Source organism: Neodiprion virginianus, chromosome 1 (assembly GCF_021901495.1).
Source record: "Neodiprion virginianus isolate iyNeoVirg1 chromosome 1, iyNeoVirg1.1, whole genome shotgun sequence".
NCBI lineage: Eukaryota > Metazoa > Arthropoda > Insecta > Hymenoptera > Diprionidae > Neodiprion > Neodiprion virginianus.
This window is the reverse complement of record NC_060877.1, coordinates 3,970,482-3,987,003: the sequence shown is the minus strand read 5'-3', so window position 1 is coordinate 3,987,003 and position 16,522 is coordinate 3,970,482. Positions and strand designations below refer to the sequence as shown.

At 43.6% G+C, this 16,522-nt stretch overlaps 1 protein-coding gene across 2 annotated transcripts in view; it reads right to left on the bottom strand.

Annotated features, from left to right (window-relative positions):
• Positions 1-15,815, bottom strand: part of LOC124310189 (glutamate receptor ionotropic, kainate 2-like) — a 65,703-nt gene extending 49,888 nt beyond the window's left edge. For both annotated transcript variants that reach the window (XM_046773982.1, XM_046773981.1), the window contains exons 1-3: positions 15,542-15,815; positions 15,324-15,426; positions 11,114-11,293 (exon numbers count right to left, since the gene is read on the bottom strand). In XM_046773982.1, the coding sequence (XP_046629938.1) occupies positions 11,114-11,201 (88 nt within the window). In that variant the 5' untranslated portion in view covers positions 11,202-11,293; positions 15,324-15,426; positions 15,542-15,815. The remainder of the gene's footprint in view (positions 1-11,113; positions 11,294-15,323; positions 15,427-15,541) is intronic.
• Positions 15,816-16,522: the final 707 nt, after the last annotated feature.

Below are 16,522 nucleotides of genomic sequence, written 5' to 3'. Positions count from 1 at the left end.
CGCTCGTACGCGATTCGCCCCATTTTCTCCCGGCAAACCGGACGCCGGGTTTCCTAGTCGGAAATTTAATCGACGATACTCGATTATTAACCCGAGGTTCGGGCTTTTGGCGTCTGGTCGCAATTACGGTACCGAGGCTGCGAGTTCGCCGTCTGCCTTTTCAGTATCGAAATTCAATTTTCAGCCCTAATATTTTGCAGCCAAAATCGATCGTGAATTCGGAAATTCGTTGAAAAATTTCGTAGTCGGGTATTTTTTCAGCCAAATTTCTTTGACTTTCCAGGATTTCGGCTTTCGGGTGGCATTTTTTTTTTTTTTTTCGATCGCCATCGACCCGATCGGGGTTAATTAACCGTTTTACGATGTTCGCCGAGCGTTTATCGCTATAAGCTCGACGTTTTCGTGCACCGTATACAGTATCGAACTGCTTGCGCAACATTTGGGATTAGATCGGCATACACGTGATCGTAAAAGCTCGCACATTTACCACCTCGTGCAGCCCGAGACCATTATCTCGAAAATAAGTGGACCTCTGACGATAACAAATGATTCCTGCAGCCCTTCCGCGGCATTAACTCAGTAGCATCTATCCCCGCCTGATTTTCGGGATATACTCATTTTCCGGTTTTTCTCCTTCCTTTTTCCGGAGCTTTTGCACCCCGTAAATCTGCCTCGCGAGCCACGCTCAATAAACGATAAAAACGAGATCAGCTCCATTGTCGTCCCATATTCCACGAAAAGTACACACGTATAAATTCAAAACGAAAATCACCAAGCGTCCGAAAAAGTTTTCATCAAAACGTAAAAAATAAACGAAACATAGAAGCATATTTTTTAAACTAAATCAGGGAACCAAGGACTAATGAAAAGTGGTCGAAAGGCTTTTCGAGCAACGAAGGTCGAACACAGGCAATCGCACTGTCGTACTTGAAAATTTGAAAGCAGCGGTGGGTAAAGGGGGGGGGGGGGGGAGGAGGGGGTGGCACGTCTCCCTCGATACCGTATCTTGGTATCGTTGAACACGTCGACGGTTGTGTAGGTGAACGAACGTGCGAGTGGGATCGTATACGCATAGCAAAGACGAGTGTGTCGAGGATGGATAGACGACGAGGGTTGTAATGCGATTACACTTCGGGGCTTCATCGGCTGTCCCTGGACCCACCCGTCGGATTTCCAACTATTGACTCGTCCCGGCTAAATATTTCACGCGATTCGCCTCTGCGTACTGTACCTGTGAATTATACCTAAGCGAAATATAGGCAGGTGTGTAAGGTGTTATCGCGATGTACGTTGATGCCGTTCGTTTGCTTTACGTATAACGGACTTTTTACCGTCGGTGTCGCTCGTTACAACGCGAATTTCCCTTGTAGGTACGTCGCATTGTGACCCTGACGCGTGTAAGTATGGTTATAATGGTACGTACAGTGCGCTGTTGGTGGATTGATTCCCCAGCGTTAATCGGACATTTTATTTGCCGGTCGTATTACGTAATGCCGCTCGGTGTAGAAAGGAAACCGTCGAATAAAGCACGGAGTCGGAAGAAGCGAGCGATTACTGCCGACTGTATTCCAATTTTCTTGTAGTAGGCACGTGTTATTTATTTGTTTCGAAGATCGGCTTCCTTTGAGGAGGTAATTTGAAATCTAGCTGAAACAAATAATTGTGATAAATTCGCGTCAGGTTCACGTTTAATTTGAAGACTACAGTTTCCTCCCCCTTGTGCATCGAACTATCGCCTTAAATTCCTTAGTCATTCGTGTATCGGCAATGAATCGTCATGTGGAATAAATTCCATCCATCCAATACCCTCAGAGCCATCCTTTATTCCGCCGTATAACCTCCTGGAAGCGGTTCGGGATACACAAAAGACAGCGTATGGAAGTGGGGAGTAAAAACATCGTGACGGAAGATGAATCGCGTGCTTTTTGGCCCTCCGTGATCGCCCTGGATGGCCGCCAGGTAATTCAGGACATTGCCCGTTAGCGGTAGACTAGGATGTACTCCTGCAGGATGTGGCTACACGCTGAACGCTGCATCCCGGCGGATGGCTCGAGCCTTGTACAAGTAACGCTCCGGTATCGTGACACGGACCACGCGGATGGTTTGGAGGGCAGTTATCGCCGGTGAACAAGACGGAACAACCTTTCGTCTACGAGAGAAACCGTGACTTTATGGAGTGTCCTTGAAGAGGTGTGTGAAAAATTTTTGCATCACCGCAGTCCCGTGTTTATCATCATTGTCAGCGGCGAAAGCTGTGGGTCGAAATACGAAGTGTGCCTGACTTAAATTCGCTTTAACCTTCACCGGGATTTCGGACCTACACGTCGTTCAGACGAGAAGGATACCGCCTCGCTTGACTCGGCTTAAGTACTCTAAGGAAATCTCGAGAATCCTTTGAAGGATCAGCGGCTCGCCACAACGCAGACAAAGAAGCGGAACGGCGAAAGCTCGTCCGGACTTGAAAGTCGTTTTAAAGCACCGGCCTCGAGAGCGGCGGAAGGGTGGCTCTTTATGCCACACAGTTGACCGAGTGCCGAGCCAGTTGTCGCACCGTTTGACAATGGTGATCAGTGCCGTCGTTTTAACGCGTTAAAACCGAGGTTCAACACTCTGTGAAGATTGCATCCAGCTGTCCCGGATATCGACGGAGAGACGTCGTCTCATCGTCGCTCTCTGCGAAATGATTTCAGAATGAATTTGTTGTTGGAACAATTCAGCACGCATTTGATATTAAGTTGTCTAAGACGTGATTGCGATTGAGGAAGAAATTGAGTCTTGAGATGCTTGCGAGCTTGCGGCAAATAAATAGTACATAGATCGAAATCGCTTGGTCTTTACGTCCGCGTTGTGCTCTTTTTTTTCCGTGAAAATAGAGCGATTCCAATCAAGTCATTTCCGCAAGCTCTTGAGCTTTTGAAATTCGTTTTCCTTCGATCGGTGAATATTTTAATCCTCGTGAATGTATCGTGTTTAGTGATTCCGACATCGCTCTGTATTTCAGTAACTGAAATCTCTGCAGTCTTCGAAAAAAGGGAAATTGACAAATCGAGTATGTTGGGTAAAACGACTATCTCGCGGAAGGGGGGGGGGGGGGGGGGTGTCAGAGTAATGGAAGAAAGGAGAAATGACTGAAGAGTAAGAAAAATGAAGGAGATATATTTCAGAGGGGGATCATCGCTCTCGTACTGAACTATGAAAATATATGTATACTCTCTCACGCAAGCATACAGTCTTCTAATAGCATATCTACTATTCTACGTGCCGACGTCACCAAACTTTTAACACAAACAGCGACTCGGCGCCGTGCGTCCTGCAGATTGGGCACTGCAAGCGCGTCCTCGTCGTGGGTATAATCCCTGCTCTATTATAAAAAAGCATGAAAAACTACTCGTTCAGACGTGCCGGAATGAAGTTAACAAAGTCCGTTTCAAAACAAAAAAACACTAGTATTAAAGTAAGTTGAAATACTCCGAAGAAAGACTCTTGAACGTTTTTCGCAGATTGAAAGACTCGTGATTTTTTTTTTTTTTTGGCAAGAGCCAACGATATTCACAAAGTGTAATTAGCAAATGGAATTTAGACCGACGACGATACCAGCTGGTTGCAAAAAACCAATGGAAGAAAACACCAATAAAGAGAAATAAACATTTTTGTTCACCCGGATTCTTCATTGGAAAGCGGTCAGCAAGTCAGCTAATTCAGCTTCATGAAACTTTTCATCGACCGAAACAATGCGGCGTCTATTCGATCCTCCAATTCTGTTCGTAGGTAAGATTTCTTTTTTTCGGATCTTGTGTAAAATCGGAATGCAATAGAAAGCACGTGATGCATCGAGTATGAAGAATTACGCATTTGTATAAATCAGGTTCGTATATAGGACAAGTTTTGTATGCAAAATCGAAAGCAATAAAGTGACCGAGGAGGTCAACGCGGTCGGAGAATGCAACTCGGACTCGAGGATTCGAGAGAGATAAGGATTCGAGATGAGGGTGAATCCCGGGGGATGTTCGAAGTGCTGCAGAAAAGGATAACGCGCGACTTCTGCTGAGTTACGGGTGCCGATAACCTCGACAAACGTTGATATTTATTCCTTGGCGCGAAAATTAATCCCCGGAAGTGTCCAATCGGCCCGGAATCCCGAAACGGAATAAATACCCGGTCCATGAGTTCGGCACTTTCGATAAATTTATTTTCAGTACCTCAATTTCAAAGTCAAGTGTATAACACAAGGTCCTTCGCATAGAGAATATAAGTCAAGCCTTCAGCTCGTGAATTCGTTGAAAGCTCAAATTTCTCGAGTAGGTAAATTTCTCACGAACCGAAAGGTGATGAGAAAGAAAGAAATAAATTGGGAAGAGAAGGGAGTGTTGACGCAAAAATGAGCAAGTATAGCGCGATGTTCGCTGTTAGTCTTCGCTTCCTTTTTTTCTCTCTCCAACTTTTACGACGTTTTTATGCTACTCGCCACGACATTCGGTCCTACATGAAATCAACCTCCGGTATATAAAGTCACCAGCCAGGCGGGCGGGGGGGTGGAATTACACGTTACGAGACTTTCAGACTCGCGTCCCATCTCAGAAGAGACAAATTAGGCCCCGTTTGATACGCGCAACGATCAGAAATAACCTCTGCGGATGATGACAATTCACGAACAGGAATGCAACAAAACGATCCACAATTTTTACAAGTTTCGGTAAATCAACGCCAGAAGTGTACTATTTATCAAATTCAATTGCGAGACGCAGTGCAGGATTGGTTAAATCGGTGAGTTTTTCACCGTTCCATTCGAGTATCACAAATGCATAGCGTGAGGTAATTCAGAGGGTGTGCAACGGGTGCTTGGAAAAAGGTATAGGAGTGTTCATCTGCAGGTTACACGCCGGGTCGTCGAGCAGTAACTGTGCGGTAATAGCGATCCACTGCAGCTTCCCCCTTGCGAGAATGCATTCCGCGTTTACCGCTGTTTATCGCGTCTGTAAAAGCTTGTCCTCGACTTCCATGAGAGGCGATACCATTTCTACGTACCGAGTAAACCGAGACCAGATGAGGAGAATTGTCGCGGATACTTTACTTCCTATGACAATTGTGAAAAATTTGTAAACGCAAAGTTCTGCCGGATAAATTCACCTTTCGAGTAACTTAAGCTCGCAAGTTTTTAAATTGCTGACAGAAATTGGTTCCGAATATTATAAATCTAATGAGAATGAAGTTAGCAACGTTACTCTAACGAAGCATGTGTACGAAAAATCGCTAATTCGCATCTTTGAGAGAGTCGGAGACTTAGTAAACTATTAGAAATAAAATATACTTTAATTTTGAAAGGTCAACATGTTGAAAGTCATTTTTAAGTTGCCCAATAATGACGATTCTTTTCCACCCCAGGCTTCGCTACGTTTACGTTACCAACTTCAGCTTGATTAAATCCACGATCCATCTATTCGGACACCGAGTTGACAGACTTCGGTGCAGAACTACTTTGCGAGAATTACGACGAGTAGAAATTTGCTGCAGCTAAATTTTACCGGCCGATTCTGTGCGGTGATTGATTATCGAAAATATGATCGCGCCAGTGTGACACGCAGCGTGATTATCTACACGGGGACAAGTAACAGGGCTGAACTGCAAATGGGTAGCTCTCGATGCATCCGAACGTGCAGCATGCGGGGGTCAAATGGCCCATCGTGATCAATCAATCATACCCAGAGGGCCGTTCGAGTGCGGGATGCTCGGCGCTGCAGCTTCCGGCAAAACGTTATTCAATACCGTTTTACCCTATTATGACCGACAACGAGGTTCTGGTTCCCGATTCGACCGATACGACCCTCGACGCCCCAACAGAGGGTGCCACAGATAAGAGCGAAGCTGGTCAACGTCCACGTGCCAAACTGTAAATTATTTTCACCGAATCACAACGCGTGTATATTTTTGATCATCGGCATCGAGGAATTTTCCAATTTCGCAGATTCGGGGTAACGTTGCTTTTAATTTTTTCATACTGTTTTCCAATTTGGTAATTCAGCAATTTGTCAATCCCTGCGGAGGGTGTATGACGTTTCGATCTGCAATCGTGAAAATCTCGATACCACTTCAGTTTGTTTTTCAATTTAACTTCGAGCCGTGCCAATTTGAAACTTGGAAAAAGAAAATTTGTGAAGGTTCGTGCACAGGCTGAAAGTCGTTTTGAAAACTTCTAGTTACTCCCGTCAAACTGTCGGAAATGTATCAAGGAACCGAACGGAAAAAGAAGAGGAAGAAGGAGAAGAAGAGGAAAAAGAAATTTTGTAATAATAATCTCTCTTTCGGTGGGAAATTTCTTTTCTTTTCTAATTTCCTTTCTCACTCAGATACATACATTATGCACTAAACTGGTCCAAAAAAAGTCACCCTCTATTTTTTTTATTTCACTTTTTGCTCAAATAGGTGCTTTTAAAGTGGAATAACATATATTACATATTACTGCTTATAACAATTACAAAATAAATTTGCTTACGTTGAAAATTAATTACATGATTTCAAATTTAACCTTGAATAACATTTGACAGAGTTTAGTTGCCAAAAAATTATAAGATACCTTTTTTGTAGAGAATTAAATTGCCTACGAAAACATGTATCGGAAGTTTATATAAATTGCCTCGTTACTGAGATACAAAATTCAAAAATAATAAAAAATATTTTCTCGTATTAATTGAATGGAAAATGAAAAATTGCCCGCAGGAACTACTAAATATTAATATTAAGGGCTCAAATTATAACAGGTGTCTGATTTCCTCTTGTTACAACTATTGAACACGTGACTTTGAAGAAAACTATAGTCGATTTTTGGGACCAGCTTATTATACATAGGTTATGTAATTGATACGATCGCATTCAGGTCAATGGAAACCCTATATTCCGTCGTGCGACGTACAATCTGGTAATCTGAGGAAAGTTTTTTGTGTTCTATCAAGCATTCTACGTTAGCAGCCAAAAAAGTGAAGTGGCCGGTTAGTGGTCGTACATTGTATGCGATATATAAGCGTTTGCGAGTGGCTCCTTTTCTTATTTTCACCATCTTGGCTCGTTTTATCGATGAAAGAAAAACGAACAGCCACCGCCGACAATCACCTCTGATCAAAGTAGCAGATTCTTGGGAAAGTAGACTTTGATGGCTAGAGAGAGCGGAAACGAGAGGAGAAAGGAAAAGCAACGGATCGTTAGGCTTTATCTCAGCGAGATGTTCTTTGTTCCAAAAACATACAGAGAAGTCGGGAGAAAAAAAAAAAATTAAAATAAGATAAGATAAAAATATGGCCAGAATTATTTATCATCGCATAGTTGTCGCGATATAACGTCAATGATAAATTGAAACTGACGCGAAAGCTTTCATTAAAATTCAATGAATTTCGCTTCGCAGCTTCTGAATTCTTTCAATCTTATTTCCCTGCTAAATCACGCTTGCGGAATTCTTTCTCGTCTAACCGCCCGCCTCGTTTCTCTTTCCATCGTCTTTACTTCGGGGGTTGAAATTGCGCCTCGATTGACGTCTGTTCGCCGTATACAAACCTCGTGTACATCGCTATTTGCAATTAGGGGTAGAGATACGGCGAGCGATTCCCGCCCGGGAGAAACGGGGCAAGAAATAGTAATCCAATAAACCATATTCGACGAGTAAAGCCGAGTCGAGTAAAGTCAAGTCGAGCCGGGGGGCTGTTTTGTCGGCTGTCTTCCGTCGCCCCGTTATATCGAGTTATCTCAGGGCGACGGTGGCGGCGGGGTAAACTTTGGGAACGTCATAAAGTAACCGAAACTTTTCTAAGCAAGCGCGAGACGAAGTCCGGTCCAACTTTTTATCAATTGGCCATCATCTCAGGCTCGCCTTCGTTCCCCCCCCGGTTTCTCCTTACTTTTCCCCACACCCCTGTGCAAATTCACCCCTAAATTTTGGGATTAAAATACCGTCCACGCGACGCAGCTAATATCGTGCGGAAATGCGACGTTGAAAATAGAATTCCACGGAAAGATTATACGCGAGTTGAAGGACACCGAAAAATACGATGATTACGGAAAACCAACGAAAAGGAGTTGCGAAAAGTTTAATTCTTCCGGTGCTGAAGTCCGATATCTTTTAGAACCATCTATTTACTTTAACCTGACGGCTGTGATTGAGAAAGGGGCTTTTATCAAATCTGGGCCAAATGACCAAGGAAGAAGAAACGCCTTAGCTGCAGATTCGTCGATATAACGGTCCTTGTGTTCTTCTTTAAATTGTTTCAGGTGAAAGAGAAGAAGAAACGATCCTTCTTACTTTGCATTGAATCTATTAACTGATTCTCTTTAGAAATGTGTGAAGAAAATTAGTAACGCTCGATCGTAACATCGGGATCCTGGAATTGCAATCATTGATAAAAAATAGGGCGTGAGAGTGAAATATTATTGGGGATGAATCTTGATATTGAGAAATTAATATACCGAAAGTGACCAACTCTGAAAACCAAAAAAGGCTAATTCGATGAAAAGACCCTATTATCGAAAAAAATAGTTTTGTCCTTATTAAATTTTCTTTGATATAAAAAACGGTGAATCGAAGCGAAGCAAAGATTGAGTTACTTACCGCAGAGAAACAAGAAAATGAAAACAACACATTGACGTTTATTTGACGCGAGAGCTGCGACGCAAGTTTTATAAGTGTCAAACGCAGTTGTGCGTGATTTGAATTTAAGTTGCGTCAACCCGAGGTTACGCGTAAAGGTGCCATGCAGGGAAGTTACACTGTAAAATGAAAAAAAAAAATGTTTAAAAAAGTTTTTTCCAACAATATTACCTACCGTTCCCTCGATCGTTATACACACTAATATACCCGTTACAGCGAACCATAACTTTCGAGTTTCCCGCTGCAACTAGCAGCAGGTAGTTTTACCGGAATTTAAAACTTTTATAATCTCGTACGTCAATATAATTTCCAGTGGAGGGTATAAGAGATAGAAAAAGAAAAAAAAGAAAAAAAAAAGAATCTTTCGCGGTTGCTGCTGCTGTTGCCAAGGCAATCACGGTCTTGGTAATTATTTCACATAATTCTCGGAAGATTTTCCTCCCTGCAGCTGCTTCTCGCAATATACGAATTAAAAAATGTAAAGTAAATTGAAAAAGGGGGTTCGCTCTCATTTTCAGTGAAGATAAAATAAAGTGAAAGGTGAAAAATATCGCTATAATCCAGAGCGGTGACACGGGCTTATAAAACGGTTTGAAAACCGGTCGAAATCCCTTTCTAGCTAGACAAATGAACCTCGGCGAGTGTCTCGTCGGATTTAAAAAATTACACAGAAAAAGTTAGACGTCGGAGGGATTTTTCCTTTCTTCGAGGGTAAATAGGGCCGCAGTAGCGTTGAATAAAGCTCCTTTCCAGCCACGGTGATTCGTCATCTCATTCGCAATTTTCACCGAGATGACTATTCCCGAAATTACCCTCATTCTCTCCGTCCGCATAGAGTCGCGCACACGTAACCCGCCCCTAAATTTTCAAGAAAAACGGGATAGGGTGGGATGAAGAAATACTCAAGAGGCGTAAAAAACCCCAAGAAAACCACGGAAAGGAAATGATAAAGAAGAAGGGGGGAAAAAAAAACATATCTAGACAAGGAACAAGGAAAGAAAAAAGAGCCATGGAATCTAGGCAAGAGATGAACGACTTTGAGCTTGCAGCGGGGATGCGGGAAGCTCGGTTTGACGGAGGCGAGGGGCTCCATTTGTTTCGCGGATCGCGTTGTTTGCATCCCCCGAATCTGCGCTCCGGAGATCCAACACCTGCGGACGTCCGGGTTTCCCACAGTTTTCACGGTTAATCCCAGGGACGAAACGGATTTCGCACCCACTTGTCGTTCGCGGAGAGAAACTCTAGGGAGCGAAATACCGAGTCTGAATTCCGCGGATGTGGACGAATTCGCAGGATGCTACCGGGCGACGATTCTGCGACCCACCGACAATGCACAATTGCCGTGTTGAGCGAGAAGAGGGATGTATAATGGAGTAGCGATTCCGGGCTTCGACGATGCCTAGCTGCTCAGGAAAATAACCGGCGTTCCGAGCTTTCGCCGCATGGTTACGGACTTTATTCAAATTCAAATTTACTTCAACATCTGCAGCGATATTCGAATGCAGCTCTCGGCTCGATTCGGAATCGTTGAGGTTTACTACGCGGGTGAAGTGTTCCGTGGAAAACGCGAAACACGTCGTTTTTACCCTGGGAAAGTTTGCTGGAAGAGAATATATTTTTTATCGATTTAAGGTATACGAAAATTGAAAAGAGGAACAATTTATTTCCTGCTGTATATAATCCTGGAAAATGAGAAACTCTCGGCAATTGCGGGACGTCCGGTTTTCTACCGAAAACCCAGAATTGTGACATTTTTAGAAAATATTGGCGGTAACGCAAGCCGTGCTTTCCCGCAGAGCCGCGGAGTTATGGTGGAGGGTATAACGCTTGCGGAGAAAGAAAAAAACGCGGACACATTTTTCGTTGTTATTTATGTTACGTTTAACAAAATATCCTTGGTCTGTGTTTATCATTCATGCATCTTGGGCCAGAACAGAATGGAGCGTAAATATACATGTATGTACGTCTATACATAAATATACACATACATACAGATACGCAAGCACCCAAGACAAAGAAATTTCTCGAGTTTGGTTTTGCCCCGTTGGAATTCCTGCAGTCTGGCCGAACCATTTGGCTAACGACGAACGCTAAGCGGCGGAAATTAATAAATCCATTTCTGCTTCGGTGCTGCTGAGATGCTGGGAAACCCTTTGTTTATTGCCATCGTAAACCGACAAGGATCCTTTATTTTCCAACAACTTTCCCGAGTTTCTCTCTGATTCGACAACAGCTTTGCGCTTACACAGCGAGATCGTTTTTAAAAACTCGCGTAAGTACTTGACGATTCCAAAGCTCAACAGTAGGCGCGTTTATTCGTGAGAAAATTAAAAGGTAGGTAGTTTGAAAATATAAAATTCGAATCATTCGTTCGACGGAAAATTTGTCTCATCGCGCTGCTTTTCCTTTTGTTTCTCCAATTTAAGTTCCGTAGGTAGACATTGTTCTCCACGCAACGCTTCAACGAACCGGTGTTAAGCTTACCGATTTTCACCACCGGTGGCAGTCCGTTCACGTTGACGATGTGAACTACGAAGACGGAGGCTAGCAGGCAGCCCAGGCCCCCCTTCATCGCTCATCTCGGACCGCCAGCCTTCCGCCAGCCCTTCGCCAGCCCTTCCTAAAACCACTTCCGCTTCCACTACTCGCTCCTTCTCTCGGAACCTGCGAAAGATATCACCAGAGATCAGTCATTTGTCCCTGAATATTACAACGGTGTGTATTGTAATCACTCGTCCGACTAATTTTCTTTGCAGAAATAACTGATTTCGTGTTTGAGAAAAAAAAAAAAAAAAAATCACCTAGTTTCATCAAAATATTTTACAGTAATTATAATCTGCAGCCCCCTTCGGATAGGAATTAGCCTCTATGTACAGAAAAAAACACTTTGTCCAGAATTATTCCTGTAAGAAGTTGAAAACATCCTCGAGAAAAAAAGAAAATATGTACGATAAAAACTAAAATCTTGTCGCTTCTCCTCTCACTGCAAGATACCTACTCATGAAATTGGACCGCCCCCTGCGGTTTGTCCCTTGTTCAATTAAGACGAACGATCATAGGGTGTAAAGATACGCGTTCTATGGGTTGTCCGTGTTTCTTGGTGAGGAAATCAGAACTCGCTAAATTGGTGGAAAGGGTAGAATTAATTTCTTCGGCAAGTGAGACGCGGCGAGACGGGGAGGTGAAGCCTCACTTCCCGAGTCAAATTAGTCGAATAAAGTATGCGTCGAAGGGGGTAAGGATGCCGAGGCATCGAGGTCCTTTAAAGTCGAACCAACGGTTCTTTGCTTCGAGCCGCAGAAACACCCCCAGGACTCTTACTAAGCTCGCCTCCTGATCCTTAAGCTTTACACGCGCCAACGCACTTCCGACACGCGGGCTTCCACTGCGCTCCCTTCGTCCTTCTCCTTCTCCTTCATCTTCTTCTTTTCCCTACCGAACTCTCGGAAAGTTTAGGGCACACGGCAGTGTCGCCTGCAGAGTAAATTTGCTGAGAAGGGAGACGAAGGTGGCGGAAAAAAAACAAAAAAACAAAAAAAACAAAAAAAAAAAAACAGTAGAAAACTTCTCCCAAAGTTTTCTCAACGTTCGCGTAAGGGAGAAAGAAAATAAAAATATCAGCCGACATTAAAGAATGACGAGAAATTCGCAGCTTCGTACGTCTCGCTGTCGTATCGGAAATTTTATTATTTGGCAGTTTCCTGCAACTTTTATCAGACTTTTTCGTAGATGCGTAATTTCTATGCATACAAAGTATCCATATTTTGGATAAGACATACGGAGAGAGGATTTTCCTCCATTTTTAAGGATTTTTTAGGAGACCGAATTTTTGCAGACTCATAGCGAGGAAGCCGGCCGGTTTTACGCAAGAAAACCGAAACACGTCGAGGAAAAAAGAACCCTTCGAGAATATAGTGGGCGGGAAAATATCGGAGAAGAAACTCCGGCTCACTACGTGATTGTAATACACTTGAGTGTAATTGAAATGCTTCGAAATCTCGAGATTACGATCGGCGAATTCAAAGCTGCGTTTGTATGCGTGTGCATTTCTTCGGCCCTTCGATTATCCCGCCTGCAAAGCCGAAGGCTAAGTGAAACGAGATGCGAGAACGGATCGGCGATACGAGGACATTGGCATGTCGCAGCTAGGGTGGGGATCCCTTTCCTCCCGAGAAGATCCTTAAAGTCGGTATCGCCTATCGTACTCAGAATTTATCCGTTAATTAAACGGCACAGAAATAATGGAACAAAAGTATAACTAATTTTCACATTAAATCTCTCGCGTTCCCAGACTTTTCAATCGAACAATCCTCGTCCAATTACATATTTCTTATTTCTTCGAGATATTAGTTCAGCACTCGACGATCAAACGAGACGAAATATTGGCAATTAGATCGGAAGAGGGGGTTCGAATCAGCTCGGCGAGGATTCAACCGTCCTTCGCGGTGTATCAACAACGGCGGCCATTTTACGCCGGGGAAATTCGTCAAAGTATTGGAAACGGGGGCGCGGAATACGGAGGGAGAAATAAATAAGGCACGTGGCTTGCCTCGCGTAGCCCGCGAAATCCCGTGCAGGCTATTGACAGATCAATGGAAACTATAGCGCGAGACTAACGTGCAGACCGACTGGCGCCTCGGCGCGAATCTTCCATTCGCTCTCCGTTTCCCAACCGTCCCCGTGTGTGCTTACCCTCTATGGCATGGCATGCCCCATTCAGGCACGTTAACAGCCTGGAAATATAAAAGGAACTGCCATTTTTATCCAGCGGACGGAATTTCATCAGGTCTTTGGTTTCGGTCCTTCGACTCGAGCGGACAAGAACTTGTACGAAATTATTGTGCGGTCGGATTTTACCACCGGAGGAAATTTTACCGGAAAACGTCACGGCGTTGACTGGATTTCTGAAAAGCTCGAACGGTAATCGGGATAATCCTTGAAACATTTTTACACCTTCTTCAGATTTTTTTATTCCGGCATCCGTGCGTCGTTCCAGCTTTTTTTTATCCCCGTATAATGTACGAAAATCATGCTCTTTTTTTTTTTGATTGAACTTATCACAGATAGACAAAAAAAAGGGAAAAAAATTTCTCCGCAAATAAGAAAGAATTAACAGGGGAGAAAAAACAGGCAAATATGGAAATTTTGCAGAAAACTCTCGTGTTCCGTTTGTGGCGAAAATTTACTGGAATAATCAGAGCGGTTTATTCGGTTGTGAGATGCAGGGAGAGCCTGATTTGTTCGGAGGATAAAATCTCCCCCAGAAAAATAAAAGTGATGCAGGTATACGAGCAGCCAAGAGAATCATGGGCGCAGGGATGCTGGATGCATCGCGTAGACAATGAAATTATCTAACAAATGTACGCTATAAATAATCCTGATATGAATCTCAACGTTCCGAATGCTCACCGCGTACAAACATAGCGTTTTGAGAAAGCGAGCGTCAACAAATATACGCGGTGGAAACTTCGGGCAAATACTGTAATTTCACGATACGCTAGGAAAAAGAAAAACAGAAAAAAAAAAGAAAAGAAAAGTCAACATTAATTTGTAAGGAAGAACGTTCTGAATAATAATTATAGATCTCGATATCATTATTTGTGGGTTACACTGACTATTGATTACCTAATTGATTGATCGATCGATCGAATGTCAAGTGAGCAATAAGTAACAGTTAAATTATCTAAGGAAAAGATGATAATTTGAAAATCCAGAGAGAAGAAAATCGAGTGACGGGAATTTTCGGTCCAGTATACCTGGATAGTTTTCTGACTGGGTTAGTAACGTCAGGTGATGAAATCAGCCGAAGGGTGAAAAGAAGGAGGGGATAAAATGGCGGCAAGATATGGCCATACGCGTGAGGCACAGAACTCGTCGGCGGTGGAGGGGATGCTTTATATTTCTTCTTCGAGAAAATTATAAAGCTCAGGGGTGGGTGCGAGACGGGGGCATAACGGGGGCGATGCTTCCAGTTAAATTGAGCTGGATGTCGCAGAGTTTTACGTCCGTTTGGGGATTTTGTTAGGTGCGGCTCGGCGATGCCGGTTACACACACATATATGTATATACGTTTTTCCCCGGCTACAAAGCGGCTCAAAGCCTTGTCTCTACTATGGGAACGGAGTGAAGGGGGTCGAGCAAGAAAAAAACGGCTGTCGAGGAGGAGGGAGGACGAGGAAAGGTAAAAAGAATAGAAAGAAAATTGTTGGCCTTATCTTTTAAACGCTCCCCAGGCATGCCTAAGCCCCGTGCAGTCAGTATTCGTGTTTACCTTGTTTATACGCCCGCCATTTGCCCCTTCTCCCCCACCCCCCCCACCTTCCCTTAACCATCCCGGCTTTATTATTCCATGCTCGCGTTTGCGACGCACGTGTAATGTCCGTGTCCTACCTGTTCACCTATACACATTACAACCCGGGTTGTTACGTCGAGCCTGTGCGAGGGATAAACTTTAGTTAGACTTTTCGGATGAAATATAATTATTCACGTTTTGGATCGTAAATTTATTCGATCCACCGCCAAAGCCTCTCTCGCTATTTATTAGCCCTTTGAGGGCATGTGACTTGTTACAATAAATATGTGCTTAAACGTTAAATATCGTACGCAGATTATTATGCAAATCGTAAAAGTATATCACGTATTAATTAAAAGTTTGAATTATAATACAGAATATTGAATCGATCGATATACTTACGCAGTTGTCGGCGGTTGTTGTCCCCTCGAGAATTATCCCGCATCGGTTGTTCAACGGGTGAAAATATTATTATCCACCGGCTAACCGTCGACGATTGGACAGCCTGATTGGTTTTCCCACACACAAGCAGAGCGAAGAAAGAAAAATAGAAAATAAGAGAGAAAAAAAAAAAAAAAACAAAAAGAAAAGAAAAAACAAACCGAAAAATAACAACTCACTGAAACTGTTCGACAGGCATATTTCCGCTCTCTCAGCCCCTCGATACTTATATTCGAAACGGACAATCGAGCTTGCGGGAGGAGAGAGACGACGATCGAGGAACGCGACGCCGCGGCGCCTCGCAAGCTCTCGAAACTACACGAACAACTCTGGGAAAACAAGAGAAGCAGGAAGCGACTTACCGAACAACGAACACGCGAATCTAGTCCTGGCGGCGGCCGGCGCGCGACTGTTCTCTCCTCGTCCGAAGCAACTGCCTATGGCGCCACCCTTCGGCCTCGGCCGACGCGCACCGACGGCTACTACTAGTCTTTCGAAACTCGCCACGTGCTCGAGGAGCTTGCGGCGCCGGCGCCGAACGCGCACGTGGCGCAAGCTCCTCCTCAAGCTCCTTCCCGGCACGTACCGCGGGTGTCTGCCTATTGCCCGGTATTCGAAACGAGAAATAACCCGTCGCCTCTGAGGATGCTTATATCCTTGCATGCGGGACCCCGACGCCTCGATGCTTGAGGGGAAACATTTTTCCTCCGACGAAAATGTCGTGGATATTTCTTACGTGAATTTGGTAATTCAGCACTGTTAAAAATTTCTGTATATTGGAGCTTCCTGTACTGTATTGAAAGTTTTATTCGGACACGGAAAAGGAAATTCACCGTACGTTTACTGTTTATTCAATTCACAAATGCAACGAGGTAGTAAATTCAAATTAATTTTTTGTGATTTTTTCTATTGATTTTAGTAAAATCAAATTTTTTTATCGCGAGTTTAAGACATGTACACAGTAATTTACCTTGCTACTTCGAATTTGTAAATTTGCAACCTAATTTCGTACATTCACAATCATTTTTACCACTTTACATTTATTTCTAAGGACGACGTCGCAATGTTTTGAAAAATTTTCCTCGAACGTATTTCATCGCCATTCTAAAACTACACGCCATTAATCACAGTACCTACTACCGATTGTGTTGTTACTATTT